Source organism: Ahaetulla prasina, chromosome 2, assembly GCF_028640845.1.
Source record: "Ahaetulla prasina isolate Xishuangbanna chromosome 2, ASM2864084v1, whole genome shotgun sequence".
In the NCBI taxonomy this organism is placed as follows: Eukaryota; Metazoa; Chordata; class Lepidosauria; order Squamata; family Colubridae; genus Ahaetulla; species Ahaetulla prasina.
Window position 1 is genome coordinate 75,570,660 of NC_080540.1, and position 20,369 is coordinate 75,591,028.

The 20,369-nt window shown below is 39.1% G+C and overlaps 1 protein-coding gene across 1 annotated transcript in view; it reads right to left on the minus strand.

The window, feature by feature from the left end:
• Positions 1-1,833: 1,833 nt before the first annotated feature.
• DOCK3 (dedicator of cytokinesis 3) overlaps positions 1,834-20,369 on the minus strand; it is a 167,453-nt gene continuing 148,917 nt past the window's right edge. The window contains exons 51-55 of the mRNA XM_058167839.1: positions 11,688-11,806; positions 9,083-9,170; positions 5,244-5,366; positions 4,560-4,642; positions 1,834-2,572 (exon numbers count right to left, since the gene is read on the minus strand). Of these exons, the coding sequence (XP_058023822.1) occupies positions 2,075-2,572; positions 4,560-4,642; positions 5,244-5,366; positions 9,083-9,170; positions 11,688-11,806 (911 nt within the window). The 3' untranslated portion in view covers positions 1,834-2,074. The remainder of the gene's footprint in view (positions 2,573-4,559; positions 4,643-5,243; positions 5,367-9,082; positions 9,171-11,687; positions 11,807-20,369) is intronic.

The following is a 20,369-nucleotide window of genomic DNA, read 5'->3' on the forward strand; positions in this document are numbered from 1 at the left end:
TTTGTCATGGTCTATCGCTAAACAGTGCAATCATTAAGTGAGTCGCAATTGATTTTACTATCTTTTTTTGCTGCATTTATAAAGTGAAACCCCAGCTTTTCCCACTGGTTTTGCTTGTGAAAAACCCTTGGGAAGATCACAAATCATGTACATGTGACCCTGAGATGCTGCCTGCAATCATTGTAAATACAGGCCAAGTGCCCAATTTTGATCACAAGGCTGGGAATGCTGTAAGTGCAAAAACCAATTACTAGTTTTTTCAGCACTGTCATAACATCAAGTGATTGTTAAACAAATGGTTGTAAGTAGAGGACTACTTGTACTTCCACAAAAAGCAATTTCAGCCATAGAAAGCTGTGGACACTGTACCCTTGGTCTTTAGATTTTTTTACTTTTTCCCCCTATAGATAATAATTCACTGATTAAAGAAATGAAAATTTTAAATTTGTTTTTGTCCTAGATTCTATTTAACATTTCACAAGCAGACCTTCACTCATACATTGGCTATTCTTTTTCGCATTTATACTCAAGTCTGCTTCAAAGAAGAGTACATTTTGAGAGTATAAGAAGGAAAATCCATGCTACCAATGTTGCATGTTCTATTAATGGATAGATATCTTAATTACTGACTTTTGTGGGAGAAATGCAGAGTAAATCCATTATAGTGAATAGGATCCTAAAGTCTTAAGTGATTCATAATTTAGTTCGGACTTTTGTGGTACAGGCATCAACTTATACATTTTTCACAACGTGCTTGTGAAAATTGTAAAAATAAATGGAATTTTACCCTTCCAAAATTGGGCAAAAAAATAAAAACAAATCTGGATCTTAAAGCTTTTCCCTTTATATTTTCCATTCTAAGAACCTGGAATGAATTATAAGAAAATGAAGCATTGATTAAAATTCTTCGATTATCAATATAAAACTATTTTGCATTATAAGTTTTCCATATTGCTTAATGTGTGTATTCCTTTCATATATTTTCATACACTTTTCCAAGTTTAGTTACGCTATCAACTACTGCATAATATATGGCACCATGTATCATGATTCCTTTGGTGAAAATGTATAATGGCAACATGTAAAATTAATTGGCAGAACTAGTTCTTGAATACAAATTAAGTAGCTCCTTTTTCTCTATGTCAATGTCTTTCAATCAGTCACAATTTTAATAACTCTACCTTAACCCACTGGAACAGGGTTTTTATTTTTTTTGGTGATCTGAAAGTCTTTGGGGAACATGATACAAGACGTTTGAGGCAAAGATCAAGTATGCACTCAGATCTTCCTTTTATTTTATTCTAAACCAGATTCCCAGCTGCTGACTCATAGTTATTCCTTTGCCAATCCTGAATTGGCTTTTGGCAACACCATTTTTTAGAAATAAAAGAATGCTGGGGCCAAAAGCTTATTTAGGCACAGCTGGCCAAAAAATGGGCTACAGGTTGTTTGAATATATCATGATGAGAAAAAAATTTGAAATAAAAAGTCTAGCAAACTAGGAAATATGTAAAATAGGCAATAGCAAGCAAACATAAGTCAGATTGCTTCAGCATTCCTGAGGCAGTGCAAGGAGATCACCACAAAAGAGTTCATATGCCTGAAGCCTGAAAGATCCAGTTATCTTCAAAAGCAGAATTCACTGTACTTAAAACTTTAAACTGCACCTTCTGGCTTGACATGTCATGGAATCTCCAAATCCATTTAACAACAAATAAACACATTCCTAGTGCAACTCCTTCGATTTGTGCACATCTTCAAACCAAGAGGAACGCTTGTAAAAATCCCATGCCGCTTCCCCTTGTGTCATTCAATTCTTCCTGTTATCTGAAATTGTAGAAGGAATGTAGCATCCAGTGTGGGGAAAAAGAACAAATCCCAAACCACTAAAAACCTGAAAAGTATAAAATTAAATAAAAAGGAAAGCAGCAGTTTTTTACATGCTGGCTCAGTCTCTGATTCCAGTCAATCTCACAGAGCAGAAGAAAAATAATCAACTTCTCTGCTTTTTCACATACTGTTCTGGTTCTAAAACCTGGAATGATCATACAAACTATACTCTTGACAATTTTGCCTACTGCTCGCTGATGCCATGCTCCCATGCCACCCTTGCTTGCTCCTCTTTTGCACCAGTAGCCGGCTGGGCAATTTTGCGATGCAGTGCTCGATATTTTTCGTCCTCTTCCAGAATCATTCCCTCTTCGTTTGGGTGACGGGAATGATATGGTTTAGGGGGTAGAGCTGGAGGGTCCATAGTGTCCTGAGGAATTACTCCAGATGGAGCAGAGTGGCTTCGGCATGGCTGGGTTTTGAGAGTTTCTAAAACATCAGGTTCTGAGAGACTGTACCTGACAGGGAGATAGGGCGTCTCTAAGTCTTCATCAGTGTTCCACGTCTGGCTCGGGACAGAATCCATGGTGTCTGTTCGAGGAGGGGGCTCAGATGAATGGCCAAAATTACTTTCACTTAGTGAGGAAACGCCACTGCTAGCGCTACCAGAAAGAGTGGAATTGCTTCCATCCAGGCCAGACTGGGGACTTGTGGGAGATGCAGGTATCGGGTGAAGAGGAGACTATTTAAATGGAAAAGCAAAGCAAAAGAGACAGGCATGCACATATTAGAACATATAAAGGGTTTCATATAGTTCCATGATGAATACCTTATATTTGCAATAGATTAAGGAATATTATTCCTATTTTCAGCTAATTGTATGGTAGTGATATCCTTGATTTTCATCTCAATTAAAAAAAGTGTATCTCATTTCTCTAAGCTTCTAAAATGCTACATCTGTTTGTGATGGTAGCATTATCCAATCTGTATATATTTTTGGTGAACCGAAAAATCACAAAATGTCAACATTTTTATTAGGTAATATTGAATGAAAAGCATAATATCTATAGCTGAACAATGTCTTTATAACTGGATCAAGCAAAATATCCAAAAAAGCATGTGTGTTTTAGAATCTTACAAAATACTTTAGAACTGAATGGTTAAAAAAGGAATAGACTGTTTCAGAGCCTTTCAATATTGTTTAAAGACTGAATGCGAATCTTCATTTGGACATCTAAATTCTTCATTGCTATAAATCTTTCTTCTATATCATATAATTTGGCATGAAGCAACTTAATTTTAGTTAAATATGTACAATTTCTAGGCAAGACTGCTTTTTGTTTTTAAGGGAAATTTCTTGTGAACTGGATGCAAGCGGCATATAAAATAGAACATTCAGCTTTTATTCAGGTATGGAAAACTTCAAATGAATAGGCTTGGGAGGTGTTTCACATTACATTAGCATTTACATATATGAAATACAGTAAAAACAGCATACACATTTTCCCCCTTTTTCATTTTCAAGGTTCTAACTATCATCTAGATAGATGCACTTAAGAAGAAAGTAAGTTTAAAATGGATTAAGGGGTCAGTTATATTTGAAACATTAGGATTTTTACTGAAGATTAAAAATAATTAAATACATAAAATAAGAGATTAATGGAAATGCAGAGTGTTCAGTGTTCTAGTAGAAAGACAATTGGATTTGCAAAACAAATCTGAGACAAACCATGAGTTCATACAGCAGAATTAGGGATCAAAGAATTAAGGATGAAATTAAAGATTTAAAGCAAAACAAGAAGTAAACTCTTTTTTACTTCCCTTTTCGTACCTAATGAAATGGCTGTTATTAGAAAAAATAGACCAATAATTTCTATAGGTTTTCTATAGAAAAACCTATAGAAATTATTGAAAAAGTCATCACACTTGACATTTCAAAAGAACTTTGAGAAATTGGGAAAGAATATTACAGCTAGCATAACAGCCTCAATAGCTGCTTATGTGAATGCAGCATTTAAAAGAGATTTGAAACAAAAGTAGAGATGAAAAATAATCTTTAAGAATTTATAGGTCAATTCAGTGGAGAGATAATTCAAAGTGAAGTCAAGATGGAATTTTTGGGAAATAAATTATAGAAAACAAAATAGAGATAATAAACAGGCTATTTCCTTTATAAGGACCTAATTAAATTATTATAATCAATATACTTGAATAACTGGAAATGAAAATATGTGCTAAGAAAAGGCTTGTTTGTCAGTGATTTCTTAGATGTTCAGCCAAGTTTAGTATAGTAGTATTGTGTATCACCTCCCTTGATTTTGAAAGCCCAGCTCAGCAGCAAAGATTCATTTTCCTTCCATACCTATTAAGCTAAGAGGAAACTTTGGACTCATCCTCTCACACGAGAGCATGAGCAAAAATTTGACATAATTTATATGAACTTGTTCAAGGTGAACACCTTATATAAAAGAACAAACAGGAATGTTAGTTTTTTCTTTTGAACATCCTGGTGACATGCTTCACTTTTTAGCATTTTATTGTCAAATAACCCAGGAGACCCTTATACAGTAGCTTGCAGAGTTTGTATGTTTCTCTTAGGGATACTGATTTTTGCTTTTAATCTCTCAAAAAAACTGGGTATAACAGGTGTATCTTAAAATTCTAATCTAAGCAATATTACTGGATACTGATACTGGATAGAAGGTTCTAAAATATGACAAAATATTTACCTTGCGCAATGTTCGTGCAGGCAGCGCTGGGGGAACATCATTAAGATGATGGTGGAAGGCATCAAAGTGTAGTAAATAGTGGCCTTATAAGGGAAGTCAGATAGGGCAGAATCACTGACCTGTTCATACTTCTTAATTTGTGCAAAACTAGTTAAAGCAAATGTTAATCCTGATAGTTGAACACTCACTTTCAGAAATCAGTGTTATGTAAATAGAGTCTAATGTTTTTAATAAACATAAAATGGAAGTAAACAGTAAATGCAGCAGAATTTTACCAACAGCTGATATTGTATCAAAATTCCTTATTAGCAATCCACATTTGAAATCTCAATTACTTTTTAGTACTTGATTGTCCTTGGAAGGATGATAAAAAATTTAAAGTAATATTTGTTTCCAAAAATATTTTGAGCTCAATATATATTTATACATTGAAACCTACAGCAAGACATCAGGTTACCTTACATCACTTAAAAATCTTAAGTCCAGTCCCAAAGCACATTCTCAGCCATTCTGAAGTTTTCAAGGTTTAGGTTAACTGTCAGCCAAGAGAACCAGGAAAATATTTCCCTCCATGAATTCCCTTTCTTTTTAGAGAAGTCATAAAGACGTCTGTGTTGGCCTTCACATGATTTATCTGGGCATCATTGTAGAGTTCTTCTGCAGATCCCCTGACCATTTCCTTACCATGGGTCAGGCTTCGGGGAGGCACTGGTGGGACCAGGATGCTCCCAACATGAGCAGACAGGAATGGCAGGGCCTCTCTGGTTCCGCTGTCCAGACTCCAGCTGCTCGGTGCTGCTGAAACAGCTGAAGGATGGAAACAGATTGTATTTGGATAATAGTCAAATACAGGTTTTATTGGGACTTGACAGGATTGAAGGCTGACATTTTTATTTTCTTCAGTCTCTGAAGTATTTTGGGACTGGCTCCATGCTATTACATATTTTCGTCCATGAAGATGGGGTAGATGATAGGAAATAATAATGGCTTTTTTAGTGAAAGAACAGAACAACTCTGAAAACTAGTAACACACACACACACACACACACACACACACACACACACACACACACTATACTGCAATAAGTTATTGTTTGCTTTGAAAATCAAGATAAAAAAGCAAAAAAAATTAGGAAAAGAAATAGCAATATGCACAACAGCCTGTTACTGTGCCACAATGACCACAATATTTTTCATAGCTTCAAACTGTTTTTGAAAACTTTCTCAATAATCATGACTCCAAATGAGTATTTCACCAAATAAAATTTATGCTGAAATTATATTAGATTCCAAATTAGATTCTTCCTAGAACTTGCTTTAATAATTATCCACAAGATTTTTCATTGATTATGTCTGAAGAATTGCCCCTTTGATTGCTGAACAACAAGCACAATTTTAGGTAAATCTGATAGAGAACATTAGCCAAAGTCTTATACATCAGCACTTTGTCACTTGAAGGAGTACTGTAGTTGAAAAAGAAAAAGATGACAATTTGCAGCCTTAGAATACACTCCATTTTCACAATGAGGAGGCAAAGTCCATTTTTTAATCAAAATATAGTAGTTGATTTCTAGTTTAGCAGGTTTCTGCTCCTGTCATGACCTAAGCTGCTTTTTGCAGACTTTCAAGCAATTTTATTTTATCTAAGGGTAGAAGTGAAATGTTTTTATCAACAATATTACCATGCTTTTTTATTTATATAAGACACATTTTAATGCCCAGTTTTTAATAATATGAATGCAACAAAATATATTTGATCTCAAAAGTGATTTAAGACTATTTTTAATGTGCTTTTTTTTTTTGTTTAAACCAGTGGTTCCCAACTTTTTTTTGGCCATGCCCCACCTAAGCATCTCTAAAATCCCGATGCCCGTGACATATAATTCTTACTATTCAAAAAGTGAACTCCTATTCAAGTAGAGGAAGTCTAAAAAGCCATTAATTTGGTTTAAACAAGGTTCCAAATTGCCTCACTAAAAATCAAATTTCCTCCCTGTGGGGCATGGGCCCCATGTTGGGAACCACTGGTTTAAATTTCATGTTATGCTCTAGGGCTAGATTCCATAGTTCAATAGCCCCAATCTCTATTTCTCAAGCCTATTAACTGAAGAACATGATTAAAGAGCAAAATTGACACAGATTTCTTTAATGACTTTGAATGCCAAAAAAATTAGACATTAGAGTACAGAATATTGAGAATTTAGCTTCAGTTCCTCCAGTTCACATTTATTAGTGACTTTTGTTAAGATAGACTCTCTTAAAAAAATTTTTTTTAAATATTTTCCCCCAAAAATGCTTTTATGGTGGACTAAGTCTATTTATTTGAGAAGCCCTTGATGAAATGCCCCATTTGTTATTTTTTTTGGATTCAGAGATGCTCCTCTTTCTTTCTCAGCCCCAGCACAATCTCTTATACCCTCAAAGGCCATTTCTGTTTCATAGTTCATTTGAAAATTTCTTGTTTGCTATTGGACAAGATTTTAATTGCTTATTTACAGTGGAGAATTACATTCATAAAACATAAAACACAATATGATTGCTGCCTAATTATAATTTATGTTATTCAAATTAAGTTATAATTTATTATATCATTTTTATGAACATAATTTTGGAGATTTGTATCTATTTGCCTTTTGGCCACTAAGGCAAATGGCAAGAAATAGGTAAGTCCTTATTCACTGTCTCTGTGTCAGTCTCTGATCTCAACTATGCTTAGCAAAGCAAGACCAGAAATCATCCTGCCTTCTCTCTTCCTCTCTCTTCCAAATGTACTTCAAATAGGAATGAGGCTTTCCTACCAGTGTATGTATTATATTACTACAAATATGAGAGTTAATTGTCATTCATACCTGGATTAAGCTACTGTTCTATGTCCAAGATAAGTTTATTATGACTATATCTATTTTTTAACTGAACCTGCGTGTAATGGCTCAGTATTTATTCAACACTCTGCATATGTTATAAATGTGGTGGCGCAGTGGTTAGAAGGCAGTATTGCAGGCTGTCTCTGCCCACAACCAGGAGTTCGATCCTGACAGGGCTCAAGGCTGATTCAGCTTTCCATCCTTTGGAGGTCAGTAAAATGCTGAGCCAAATTGTTGGGAACAATATGCTGATGTTGTAAACCACTCAGAGAGTGGTGTAAAGCACTGTGGAAGCTGTATATAAGTCGAAGTGTTATTGCTATTGTTATTCTAACCTTATGCCTGAACCACTACACCAAACTGGCTCTCAGACTTTTGTTACCACTATTGGTAGTGCTCAAATCTTGACCATTTGTTTAACAATGGTTCAAAGTTACAACGGAGCTGAAAAAGTTACAACCCATTTTTAAAGTCGCACCACCTCTGCAGTCATGTGATTGCGAATCAGATGCTTGGCAACTGGCTCATATTTACAAAGGTTGCTGTGTCCTGAGGTCACATGATTGTATTTTGAAATCTTTTCAGCAGGCTTCCAACAAGCAAAATCAATGGAGAAATCAGCCAGAAAGGTCACAAATCACAATCACATGATATCTTGCTTAATGATTGCAATGATTTGCTTTACAACCATAACAAAAAGTTCTTAAATCGGTGTGGTCGCATGATGCCTCATTACTTGAGGCATAACTTAACAACAGATTTTCCCCTTCCAATGACTCTCTTTAAAGCCTAATGCATGCTTCCTAAATATTCTCTATATTAATCCTCTAGACTAGAGAATTTGGAAACACTGGGAGGTGAAAGAAAATCAATTTATGAATTGTAAATATTGTGCTGTGCTAGTATATTACTTAAGTACCAGGAAACGTGGAATGTCATTTTGATGATAGGTGACTTCTGCCAGAATAAAGCTCAATAAAAGGATGTCTACCTTGAAAGCCCATATTACAAACCAAAATTCCAGCAAAATCTGACTGATAAAGCATGTGTTGTGATATGGCCATACAAAATTCCCTCCTATATATTTGTGTGGGATAAGGCAATGCAAGTACAAAACGTGTGCAGTCACATTTAATCATTTGCTCTTTGGCCAACTCACCCTGCAAATAATTTGCAGATGGGCATTTATTATATGATTTGTCAGTATAGATGTTCTGTTTTACATCTTTTTTTGTTTAAGCCATTGTGTATCCCTTTATCACAAAATAAATAAATAAATAAATAAATAAATAAATAAATAAATAAATAAATAAATAAATAAATAAATAAATAAATAAGAAAATGAAAACTTCACAGGTTTTCTTGAATTTCTTCACTATATCTTTTTAACTGGTTGGGAAAAGCTATTCATTTATTTTGAAAAATCCAATTTGAATATATTTTTGTTTATATGGATTAGTGATGCTTCAGAAATTATTTCAACATTTGGTTCGGGGGATATTATCTTGGTAAAAAGTATGATATATAAACTATCTATAATAGATTGGGATAAGATAATTTTGTATCAGATAAAATGAAATACTATTAATATCAAACTTACAAAGGAAAATCAGTAACTGAATGTGTTGTATAAAACATATAAAATAGAATAGACAATACCTTTTTCAGCAACAGATAGATTAGGATCACTGCAGGGTTTGCATGGTCCAATTACCTGCTGGAATAGGGCTCTCTGGAAATTTGGATGCTAGGAAAGATAAAATGCAATTCAAGACTATTGAAACAAATATTGCACATTACAATTACAGAATCTTAGAATTAATTAATCAAATGCCATTTTTACAATGAAAAATCTCATTCAGGTTCTTACCATATAACTTATGTTTTTAGTTATAAACTGGATTTGCATGTCATGTTCAGATCTCAAATGTCTGAATAACAAATGCATTATCTTAGAAATTCCTGTAGTGACAGCACAGAAAACATGTGACTAAAGACAGGGGATTACTAGGATTAAAGATTAATCCTAGTAATCCCCTGGCCATATCACATCATATCAATTTATGCATTAAGGCTAAAGTTGAACCCAAGCAAGATAAGAGGTGTGTTTTTTTCAGTGAGATTCTCTGCCAATATAACACCAAGATTCTCTGGTGTTATATATCAAAGAAATGATCCTGCCGCCATAGAAGCAATTTCATGATTTGAGATCTTCCTTAATTTCTAGCTTCAACTGGATAGGCAGATGGAGGCTATAGTGATGTGGACTTTTGCCAAACATCGGCTGGTACACCAACAGTAGCTCTTCCTGGAGAGAGAAGACTTTGTGACAGCCACTCACTTGTGCTCTAATGGCAAGCAAATTAGATTACAGCAATGTATTCTACATGGGACTGCCTTTAAAGACTCCAGGAAAAACAGTTGGTTCAATATGCAGTACCCATGTAGTAACCGGCACTAGGTGTCATGTGCACAAATTCATATTGTGTGCCTATTGTATCTGGATTGTGAAGCTCTGCTCACAGTTACTCATGTCCTGCTCATCTCCTGAATGGACTACTGTAACATGCTCTAAATGGGACTGCTCCTGGAAAGTATCCAGAAACTTCAGCTGGTGCAAAATGGCAGTTATGGGTGTTCTGAGAAGGATTCACATTATACTTCTTTCCATGAGCTGCATTGGTTGCCAGTTTGCTTTTGGGTATAATTCAAGGTAGTGTTTTTGACCTTTAAAGCTCTATATGACATGGAACCAGGTTATCTGAGGGACCAACTGTCCCCAGTTACTTCTACTTTCTACCCATCAGATCCATCTAGAGGCATCTGCAGGTCCCATTTCCTAAGGAGTTCCATTTGATGGGACACAGGAATTGAGCCCTTTCTACTATGGCACTTACCCCCTGGACCATAATCTCCTTCCAATACCTTACGGCTTTTTGGAAAGCCCATAAAATAGTTTTGCTCTAGTTTTGCTGAATTAGTTGAACCATGTATAATACCTTAATTAACCCTCTTGAAATCTTGTTTTTACTTATGTTAATTATTTAATGATTTTAACTGGTTTTTATGTTTGACTTTAATAGTTTTATAGTACATTACCCAAAATCATTTTGTGTGAGATGGGTGGCCATATTAATTTGATAAATAAATTACACCTTGCTGTAGGCCCTGAATTAGTAGCCAGTGGTTTTCCAGGTGTAGTTTAAAGCAATTGTTTTAACTCATAAACCACATATGTCTTGAAGCATATAAGCACAGCCTAGTTCAACATCAGCATGCACGTGATAGTATAACACATTCATACTTAAATTAAAAGCAATAAGTGACAATATACTTTTGCTGATACATAATGGAATGTAGAATTTTTAAATCCTCAAATTATTAAATTATTTCTGAGACATTTGGGGCTCTTTTTTTTTTTGCAAAAGATTGGCTGTTTTCTCACAAATAGGAAACCATGTAATCTGTTTCTTCTATCAGCATCCTATCAACAAAGAGAGGATCTCTCTTTCTAAATTATTGATGATAGTTTTAGTAAGATGCTGAATAAAAGAAAACAGCTGGGGGTCTTGTTGAAGACAGAGAGTAGGATGCAAGAGTAAATATGAAGGAACAGAGAGAACCTTCCTTTTTGGAGAAGAGAGTACCCTCATTTTTAGCAGAAAAAGAATCTTTGTTTTCCTCTAGACATGTATTTCTCTAGACTCTGTATTTCCCTCCCCTACAATCCCCGGAGTCAAGTATCACAGTGCCTTGCAAGGAAGACTTCCTATTATTTCAGGTTGATTTGAAGAGTGGCTCTGCTTCCCTTTCAAATGACATGGTAAGAATACGGAAGGGGTGATGGCACTGCTTGCTGCTTTCTGTCCCACTATTACTGATCAGCTCAGTGTTGTGACTGTGGCAAGGATGGCAGAGAGGACACGTGTGGGACCTGCCAGAAACACTTCTAATAGCATGGAAGATTGAAACCAGTGACTGGGCATTTCTACACAGCCCCAAGACTGGCTTGTAGTAAAATATACATTAAAAATACCCTTTGCCCAAATCAGGAAAGTAGATAATTTCCTGCAGGTAATTTCTAAAACTACTGCTTCCCTATATATAGGAAAATGTTTTTAAGCTAATTGTGTCACACCTGGTATAATCTATCTAACTCACAAAGATACACACATATATGCAGGTGCATGGGTGTGCACACACACACACACACACACACACACACACACACACACACACACACACACTTGCACACACGCTTTACCTGTCCATTTTCCATGATAGCTGCAGGATACATAGCACTGCTAGGCCGATCTCGGTGTGCTGGTAGTAGCATCATTAATTCTCGATGATGACGGTATTTATCTGGTAGAGAGGGAGAGCCTGTAAACGAGTTAGAACAATCACGTACACGAGACAAAACACAAACGGTTCTCTTTCACCCAGTTATTTCATCTTCCTGAGACATATAACTCACAGACATTTATAAAATTCCAAATATAAGATGGCAATGAGAAAGTGACTAATTAGATCAATTCATGTGAGGTGATGAGGAATCTTCTGATGAACAAAGATGACATTTAACATTGGCAGAAAGTGACCAACTGAATGAAACCACATCAGACAAGGATATAAGAGTGGAATTTTTAGAGGAATTTGGAAGTTATTTAATAAATATACCCTACATCACAAAATGGCAGAGAATTATGCCATCATTTTTATCAAAGGGGATTGAAGGACCACCAGCTTACAGCAGCCGGGTTAATAAATCAATGAAGGAATTCTATAACTCTATTTTTACTGAAATAAAAATGTTTCTGGTACATCTGCCATCATTAGCCTCAATGGCAGCGTGACTGTCTAGCAAGACCACCTGCTTGGGAAACGAGATGTACCAGATACTTGGTTGGCCACTTTGACAACAGATAGCTGGTTGAGATGGGCCAAAGGTCCAATCCAGCAGGGCACTGCGTCTGTTTTTAGTTGCCTTTCTACATTTATCTCATTTCATTTTCAAAAATATGAACATATTTGACTGAATAGGAAGGAGTACTACATTTTAGCTTTAGCAAAAATTTTATACATCTCGCTCAACCAATATAAAGTCAGGATTATAAGATCAAAAGAAATTTATGTTCCAAAAAACAATTAAGGAGTTCAAAATTAATCTGAAAATATTAAAACACTGGATTATAGCCAATTCCATCTTTCAACTGGCAGAATGGCATCTACTATCAGCACAGAAGCCTAATAGCATCTATGGGCTTTATCAATTTGCATATTCTAAAAACTATTCCAGAGGGCTGCCAATATATGAAAGCACTGTAAGAGGCTAGATTGTTCATTAGATTTTCCAGTTTAATAGAAGTTTGTTGAGAAATTGCAGTTTTTCTACCCTTCAAAATGTATGTTGAAGTGTATAGCTTAATTCACAAAGCACATATATGACACAAATGGTCTAAACCCTCAATCACTCACAATATTAACTTAACTAAAAATATTTTGCTCCTCCTACTCATATGCATATCAAAGATAATGTTGATGCATATATGAGTAAAATATTGAACTTTCTGGAACATCAAAAATTTTATAATGGGACAATAAATGTCAGAGTCCTCCTCTTTATCAGATGTTTCTCATATAGTTTCCCAAATGCAGATATAGATATGTATCATAAATTTGAGAAAGCACATGGCTCTAAAACAGTTACTGCCTTGACCTAATCTGCAAAATGTAATTGTGATGCTTTTGATATCGGAACTGGTGATTAGTGGGAATTCTCTCACCTGGAATATTTGTTTATTTAATATAGTATTCTTGTTAAATAGGGATGGGAAAGTTTGCAAAGTTTGCGCTCCATGGCATAGGGCCGGGTTATCTACGGGACCGCCTACTGCGACCAGATACCTCTCACCGACCCGTGCGCTCTCACAGAGAGGGACTCCTCAGGGTGCCGTCAGCTAGGCAGTGTCGTCTGGCGACGCCCAGGGGAAGGGCCTTCTCTGTGGGGGCTCCCGCCCTCTGGAACGAACTCCCCCCACGACTCCGTCAACTTCCGGATCTTCGAACCTTCCGTCGCGAGCTCAAGACACATTTATTCATCTGTGCAGGACTGGCTTAGATTTTTAAATTTAGAGGGGTTTTAAATTGATTTTAATATTTATATTTCCATTTTTAACAATTGGTATTATTAATTATTGGCATTAGAATAAGTTTTTTAATGATTATTTTAATTTGTATATTGATGTTTTTATATGCCTGTAAACCGCCCTGAGTCCTTTGGGAGATAGGGCGGTATATAAGTTTAAATAATAAATAAATAAATAAAAAATGCAACTATTTGTAGACTCATTATGTAAATGAACCAGCAAACATGTGGAAAACTCTTAAAAATATCACCGGCTATGGCAAACCTCCTTCCCAGGCTGAAGGTAATCAACAACTGGCAGATGACCTGAATGAGTTTTACTGCAGGTTTGAAAGGAAACTACAGCCACCTATCTCCATAACCCCCATCTCAGACACACCAACAACAGCCAAGCCTCCTACAACTGACCCCATTTCATTGGGTTCACAACCCCTAGTGATCACAGAAAAGGAAGTGCAGGACCTATTTCACAGACAAAAGCCAGGAAAAGCTCCAGGCCCAGACAAGATAACTCCTTCTTGCTTAAAAGTCTGTGCTGACCAATTGGCCCCCATCTTCACCCATATGGGCGTTACGGAGACCTGGCTGGGCCCAGAAGGGGGCGTGCCCCTTGTTCAAATGTGCCCGCCGGGTTTCCGAGCATTCCATCAGCCGAGGGGCCAGGGTAGGGGTGGTGGGGTGGCGGTTGTGATTAGAGAGAGTCTAGAGCCGAGGGAGACCACTGTGCCTCAGATTGCCGGGTGTGAATCCCTTTTTGTGAGATGGGGTCATAGATGTCAGATGGGCTTGCTGGTCGTGTACCTGGCTCCTTGCTGCGTGACAGCTGCCCTGCCTGAGCTCCTGGAGGTGCTTGCTGGGGTGGCAGTTGAGACCCCCAGACTTTTAGTCATGGGGGACTTTAACTTGCCATCTTCCGGCTCGTCATCGACAGCTGCTCGGGAGTTCACGGCTTCCATGACGGCCTTGGACCTGACTCAAGTAGTTGATGGCCCTACTCACATTGGGGGTGGCACTCTGGATCTGATTTTTATCTCTGGTCAGTGGCTGAGAGATCTGGATTTGAAGGAAATAGTTATTGAACCTCTGTCATGGTCAGATCACTCTCTTCTTCGCCTGGACTTTCTGACCGCCACTCAACACCGCAGGGAGACGGAGCCAGCACGTTGGTTCCGTCCCAGGCGCCTGATGGACCCTGAGAGGTTCCGGACGGAGCTTGGGCCATTTCCTGAGGTCTGGCTCACGACACGGCTGAGGAACTGGTTGCGGCCTGGGAACGGGCCGCGGCGGGGCCTTAGATCGTGTCATGCCTTTGCGGCCTCTGACCCGCGCAGGTCCCAAACGGCTCCTTGGTTCTCCGAGGAGCTGAGGGGATGAAGCGCCGGAGAAGACGCCTGGAGAGTTCTTGGAGGTCCAGCCGCTCCGAGGCTGATCGGACACTAGTGAAGTCCTATACTAGGACTTACCTAGTGGCACTGAGGAAGCGAGGCGTTGCTACGCCTCCTCCCTCATTGCGCCGGCAGATAACCGCCCAGCCGCCCTGTTTGGGTGACTCGTTCCTCCTTCATCAGGGGAGCGGGATGACCCGTTGCAGGGGCGTGCTGAGGAGTTTAACGGTTATCTATACGATAAAATCGTTCAGCTTCGGGACGGTTTGGACCAAAATTGCAGTGGCCCAGGGGAGGCGTCCGAGGGTGGTCTTGGTGATATTTTATGGGATGAGTTTGACCCTGTGGCTCCCGAGGACATGGACAGGTTGTTGGGTAGGTTGAATGCCACCACATGTTTACTGGACCCGTGCCCCTCCTGGCTGGTGCTGGCCACCCAGGAGGTGACACGAGGCTGGCTCCAGGCAATTACGAGCGCTTCCTTGGTGGAGGAGTCTTCCGGCCGCCTTGAAAGAGGCGGTGGTGAGACCCTCCTCAAGAAGCCTGCCTTGGACCCAGCTGTTTTAGGTAATTATCGTCCGGTCTCCAACCCGCTCGCGCGAAGGTTGTAGAGAGTATGGTGGCATATCAGTTTCCTTACACCTGGATGAAACTGTCTATCTAGACCCGTTCCAGTCCGGTTTCCGCCGGGTTACAGCCTGGAGACGGCTTTGGTCGCGTTGGTGGATGATCTCTGGAGGGCCAGGGATAGGGGGTGTTCCTCTGCCCTGGTCCTATTAGACCTCTCAGCGGCTTTTGATACCATCGACCATGGTATCCTGCTGCGCCGGTTGGAGGGATTGGGAGTGGGAGGCACCGTTTATCGGTGGTTCTCCTCCTATCTCTCCGGTCGGTCGCAAACGGTGTTGACGGGGGGGCAGAGGTCGGCTCCGAGGCGCCTCACTTGTGGGTGCCGCAGGGCCGATTCTCTCGCCTTTGTTCAACATCTATATGAAGCCGCTGGGTGAGATCATCAGTGGCTTCGTGTGAGGTACCAGCTGTCGCTGATGACACCCAGCTGTACTTTTCACACGGGCCACCCCAATGAAGCTATTGAAGTGCTGTCCCGGTGTCTGGAAGCCGTCGGGTCTGGATGGGGAGAAACAGGCTCAAGCTCAATCCCTCCAAGACAGAGTGGCTGTGGATGCGGCATCCCGGTACAGTCAGCTGCAACCGCGGCTGACTGTTGGGGCGAGTCATTGGCCCCGACGGAGAGGGTGCGTAACTTGGCGTCCTCCTGGACGAACGGCTGTCCTTTGAAGATCATTTGGCGGCCGTCTCCAGGAGAGCTTTTACCAGGTTCGCCTGGTACGCCAGTTGCGCCTTTCTGGACCGGGATGCCCTATGCACGGTCACTCACGCCTCGTGACGCCTCGCCTGGATTACTGCAATGCTCTCTACATGGGGCTCCCCTTGAAGGGCATCCGGAGACTGCAGTTAGTCCAGAATGCGGCTGCGCGGGTGATAGAAGGAGCCCCTCGTGGCTCCCGGGTGACACCTATCCTGCGCAGACTGCACTGGCTACCTGTGGCCTTCCGGGTGCGCTTCAAGGTGTTGGTGACCACCTTTAAAGCGCTCCATGGCATAGGGCCGGGCTATTTACGGGACCGCCTTCTGCTACCGAATACCTCTCACCGACCCGTGCGCTCTCACAGAGAGGGACTCCTCAGGGTGCCGTCAGCTAGGCAGTGCCGTCTGGCGACGCCCAGGGGAAGGGCCTTCTCTGTGGGGGCTCCCGCCCTCTGGAACGAGCTCCCCCCAGGACTTCGCCAACTCTCGGACCTTAGAACCTTCCGTCGTGAGCTTAAAACACACTTATTTAGGTGCGCAGGACTGGACTAGGTTTTTTAGATTTTTAAATTTTTGAAATTTTAAATTTTATATTGATTTTAATTGGTTTTGGTAATCAGGCTGGTTAGAATAAGTTTTTTATTTGTGTTTTAATCTGTATTTATATGTCCTTTTTATATGCCTGTTAACCGCCCTGAGTCCCTCGGGAGATAGGGCGGTATACAAATGTGATCAATAAATAAATATTTTCAATAAATCACTAGAGGTGTGCTATGTTCCTTCTTGCTTCAAACGCTCTACCATCATCCCAGTGCCGAAGAAGCCCACCATCAAGGAACTGAATGACTACAGACCAGTTGCTCTAACATCTGTAGTCATGAAAACCTTTGAAAGGCTAGTGCTTTCCTACCTGAAAACCATCACGAATCCGCTCTTAGACCCCTTGCAATTTGCATACCGAGCAAATAGATCAACAGATGATGCTGTTAATATGGCTCTGTACTACATCCTACAACATCTTGAGTCTCCAAAGACCTATGCAAGGGTCCTTTTTGTAGACTTTAGTTCAGCATTCAATACCATCATCCCAGACATTCTTCTAACTAAGCTAAACCAGCTACAGGTACCGGAACAGACTTGTAAGTGGATCACAAGCTTCCTAACAAACAGGAAGCAGCAGGTGAAGCTAAGCAAGATCACATCAAATACCTGTACAATTAGCACAGGGGCCCCCCAAGGCTGTGTGCTCTCCCCACTTCTCTTTTCTCTGTATACCAATGACTGCATCTCCAATGATCCATTTGTTAAGCTACTGAAGTTCGCAGATGACACAACAGTGATTGGTCTCATTCGAGACAATGACGAATCCGCATATAGACAAGAGGTCGAACGACTAGCCTTGTGGTGCAACCAAAACAATCTGGAACTGAACACACTCAAAACCGTAGAAATGGTGGTAGACTTTAGGAAAAACCCTTCCATACTTCCACCTCTCACAATTCTTGACAACACAGTATCAACAGTAGAAACCTTCAAATTTCTGGGTTCTATCATATCGCAAGATCTCAAATGGACAGCTAACATCAAAAACATCATTAAAAAGGACAACAAAGAATGTTCTTTCTGCGCCAACTCAGTAAGCTCAAACTGCCCAAGGAGCTGCTGATCCAATTCTACAGAGGAATTATTGAGTCTGTCATTTGCACCTCTATAACTGTCTGGTTCGGTTCTGCAACCCAACAAGAAAAACACAGACTTCAGAGGATAATTAGAACTGCAGAAAAAATAATTGCTACCAACCTGCCTTCCATTGAGGACCTGTATACTGCACGAATCAAGAAGAGGGCCGTGAAAATATTTGCAGATCCCTCGCATCCTGGACATAAACTGTTTCAACTCCTACCCTCAAAACGACGCTATAGAGCACTGCACACCAGAACAACTAGACACAAGAACAGTTTTTTCCCGAAGGCCATCACTCTGCTAAACAAATAATTCCCTCAACACTGTCAGACTATTTACTGAATCTGCACTACTATTAATCTTCTCATAGTTCCCATCACCAATCTCTTTCCACTTATGACTGTATGACTATAACTTGTTGCTGGCAATCCTTATGATTTATATTGATATATTGACCATCAATTGTTTTGTAAATGTTGTACCTTGATGAACGTATCTTTTCTTTTATGTACACTGAGAGCATATGCACCAAGACAAATTCCTTGTGTGTCCAATCACACTTGGCCAATAAAATTCTATTCTATTCTATTCTATTCTAAAGGGGAAGAGAATTTATTAGTTTTACTTTTTTTTCCTCAGCAACCAGCAGGGGTGGATTCCGTCTGTTTTATGTTAAATGTATTTGATATTTGGGTACTTTCCCCCCTTTTTTGTACACATTTTACAATTTATTTATTTATTTATTTATTTATTTATTTATTTATTTATGTTGTTGTTGTTGTTGTTAGTGTTGGATGTATGTTTTCCTGTTCTTTTCTGGGGTTTTTTGCATTTTATTCTCGTTGATAAAACAATATGTTATCTCTATGTATATTTTTCTATTTTTTTTCCTTTTCAGAAACTACTGAATCAAAAAAGAGAACCATTTTCAAGGTAGAAGAACATGTAAAAAGTAATATTGTAACAAAACTTTGTAAATCCAAACCATTTGGACAAGATTTAGATATATTCTCTTACTAAGGAAAACAAAAGTATTGACATCTTTTTAAAAAATAACATGCTTAATTTAACAGCAAATGGAATATCTAAGTTGTTTATTATTAGATGTTAGTGGATAGCTCAGAGATATATTATGTGAAACACTACTGGATGAATGCTCCATAAATACATGCATCTCTACAAAATACCTATTTCAGGTATTACCGTACTTTTAGGTTGACATAGTGCAAAAGAGCAGCAAACTCATATTTAAATGGGAAGAAATGCTCAATCATTTAAAGTTGTAAATACAATGGTATGCACATAGGAATTGGATACCCATAAACAATGATATAAGAGGCATTTTTCAATCAATACCTTTGACTCTGTCAATTGTATAATTCCTCTATTGCAGGGCCACATTTCATTGAGGGCCACATCAGGATTGGGTTTGACCTTGGAGGGCCAGGTGTGGGGTAGATGTGGCCATGGTGGGCATGACACGGAACTGCATCTCCGCAGACATGGTTTTATAAACTTATAAAAATAGGGAGATGTACATTTCTGTGATTTTATTTTTTTAATGCTTACTTGATCTACTTGATCATCTTATGAAAGAGAGACCAAATAAAAAAACTGACTCCATAGGAACTAGAACTATAAATTATTGACTTAGGCTAAGAGCAGAATCCTGCAAACCTGAAAGGTAAAATATTTTACTTTTTCTCCCTTTTATAACTTTCTGAGTCAAGGACAGCCTCCTGCAGTACTCCGGTGGCCCCGTTTTGGGCCTGGATGGTCTCCTGGATGACTCTGGAGGCCCTTTTTGGGCCTGGATGGTCTCCTGGATGATTCTGGAGGCCCCGTTTTGCGCCTGGATGGTCTTCTGGATGACTCTGGAGGCCTTGTTTTGGGCCTGGAAGGCCTCCTGAGCCACTTCGGAGCCCAAAAGAAATAGAGGGGGGGGGCACCCGTGGCCTCATTTTTGCCAGCAGAGGCAAAATTTTTGCCAGCAGAGGCCAGTTCTAAGCACCCAATGAGCCGAATCCAACCCGTGGGCCTTGAGTTTGACACCCCTGGTCTATTACAATACCTAAATTAGCCAGGAAGCAGTTTTCTCATCAATTAACACAAAATATTTAGTACAAAAATTACATCAGATCTTTACAACAGATGTTTTTGGCAAAGACGTTGAATAGAAAATAATAATAATATATAATTAATAATCTATTTGTTGTACAATAAAATTGTCAACTGAAAATTGGATATCCAGGTAATTTTGTTAATGCTACTGGACTAGCATCTTATAAGAGCACAAAATTGATAAGCAAATGAAATTTGCTATATAATTAGAATATTTACTTCTTGAAGTTTTAAATTTACTTAGCTCAATCTGATTTCTCTAAGGGAGGTGGGTGGTTCA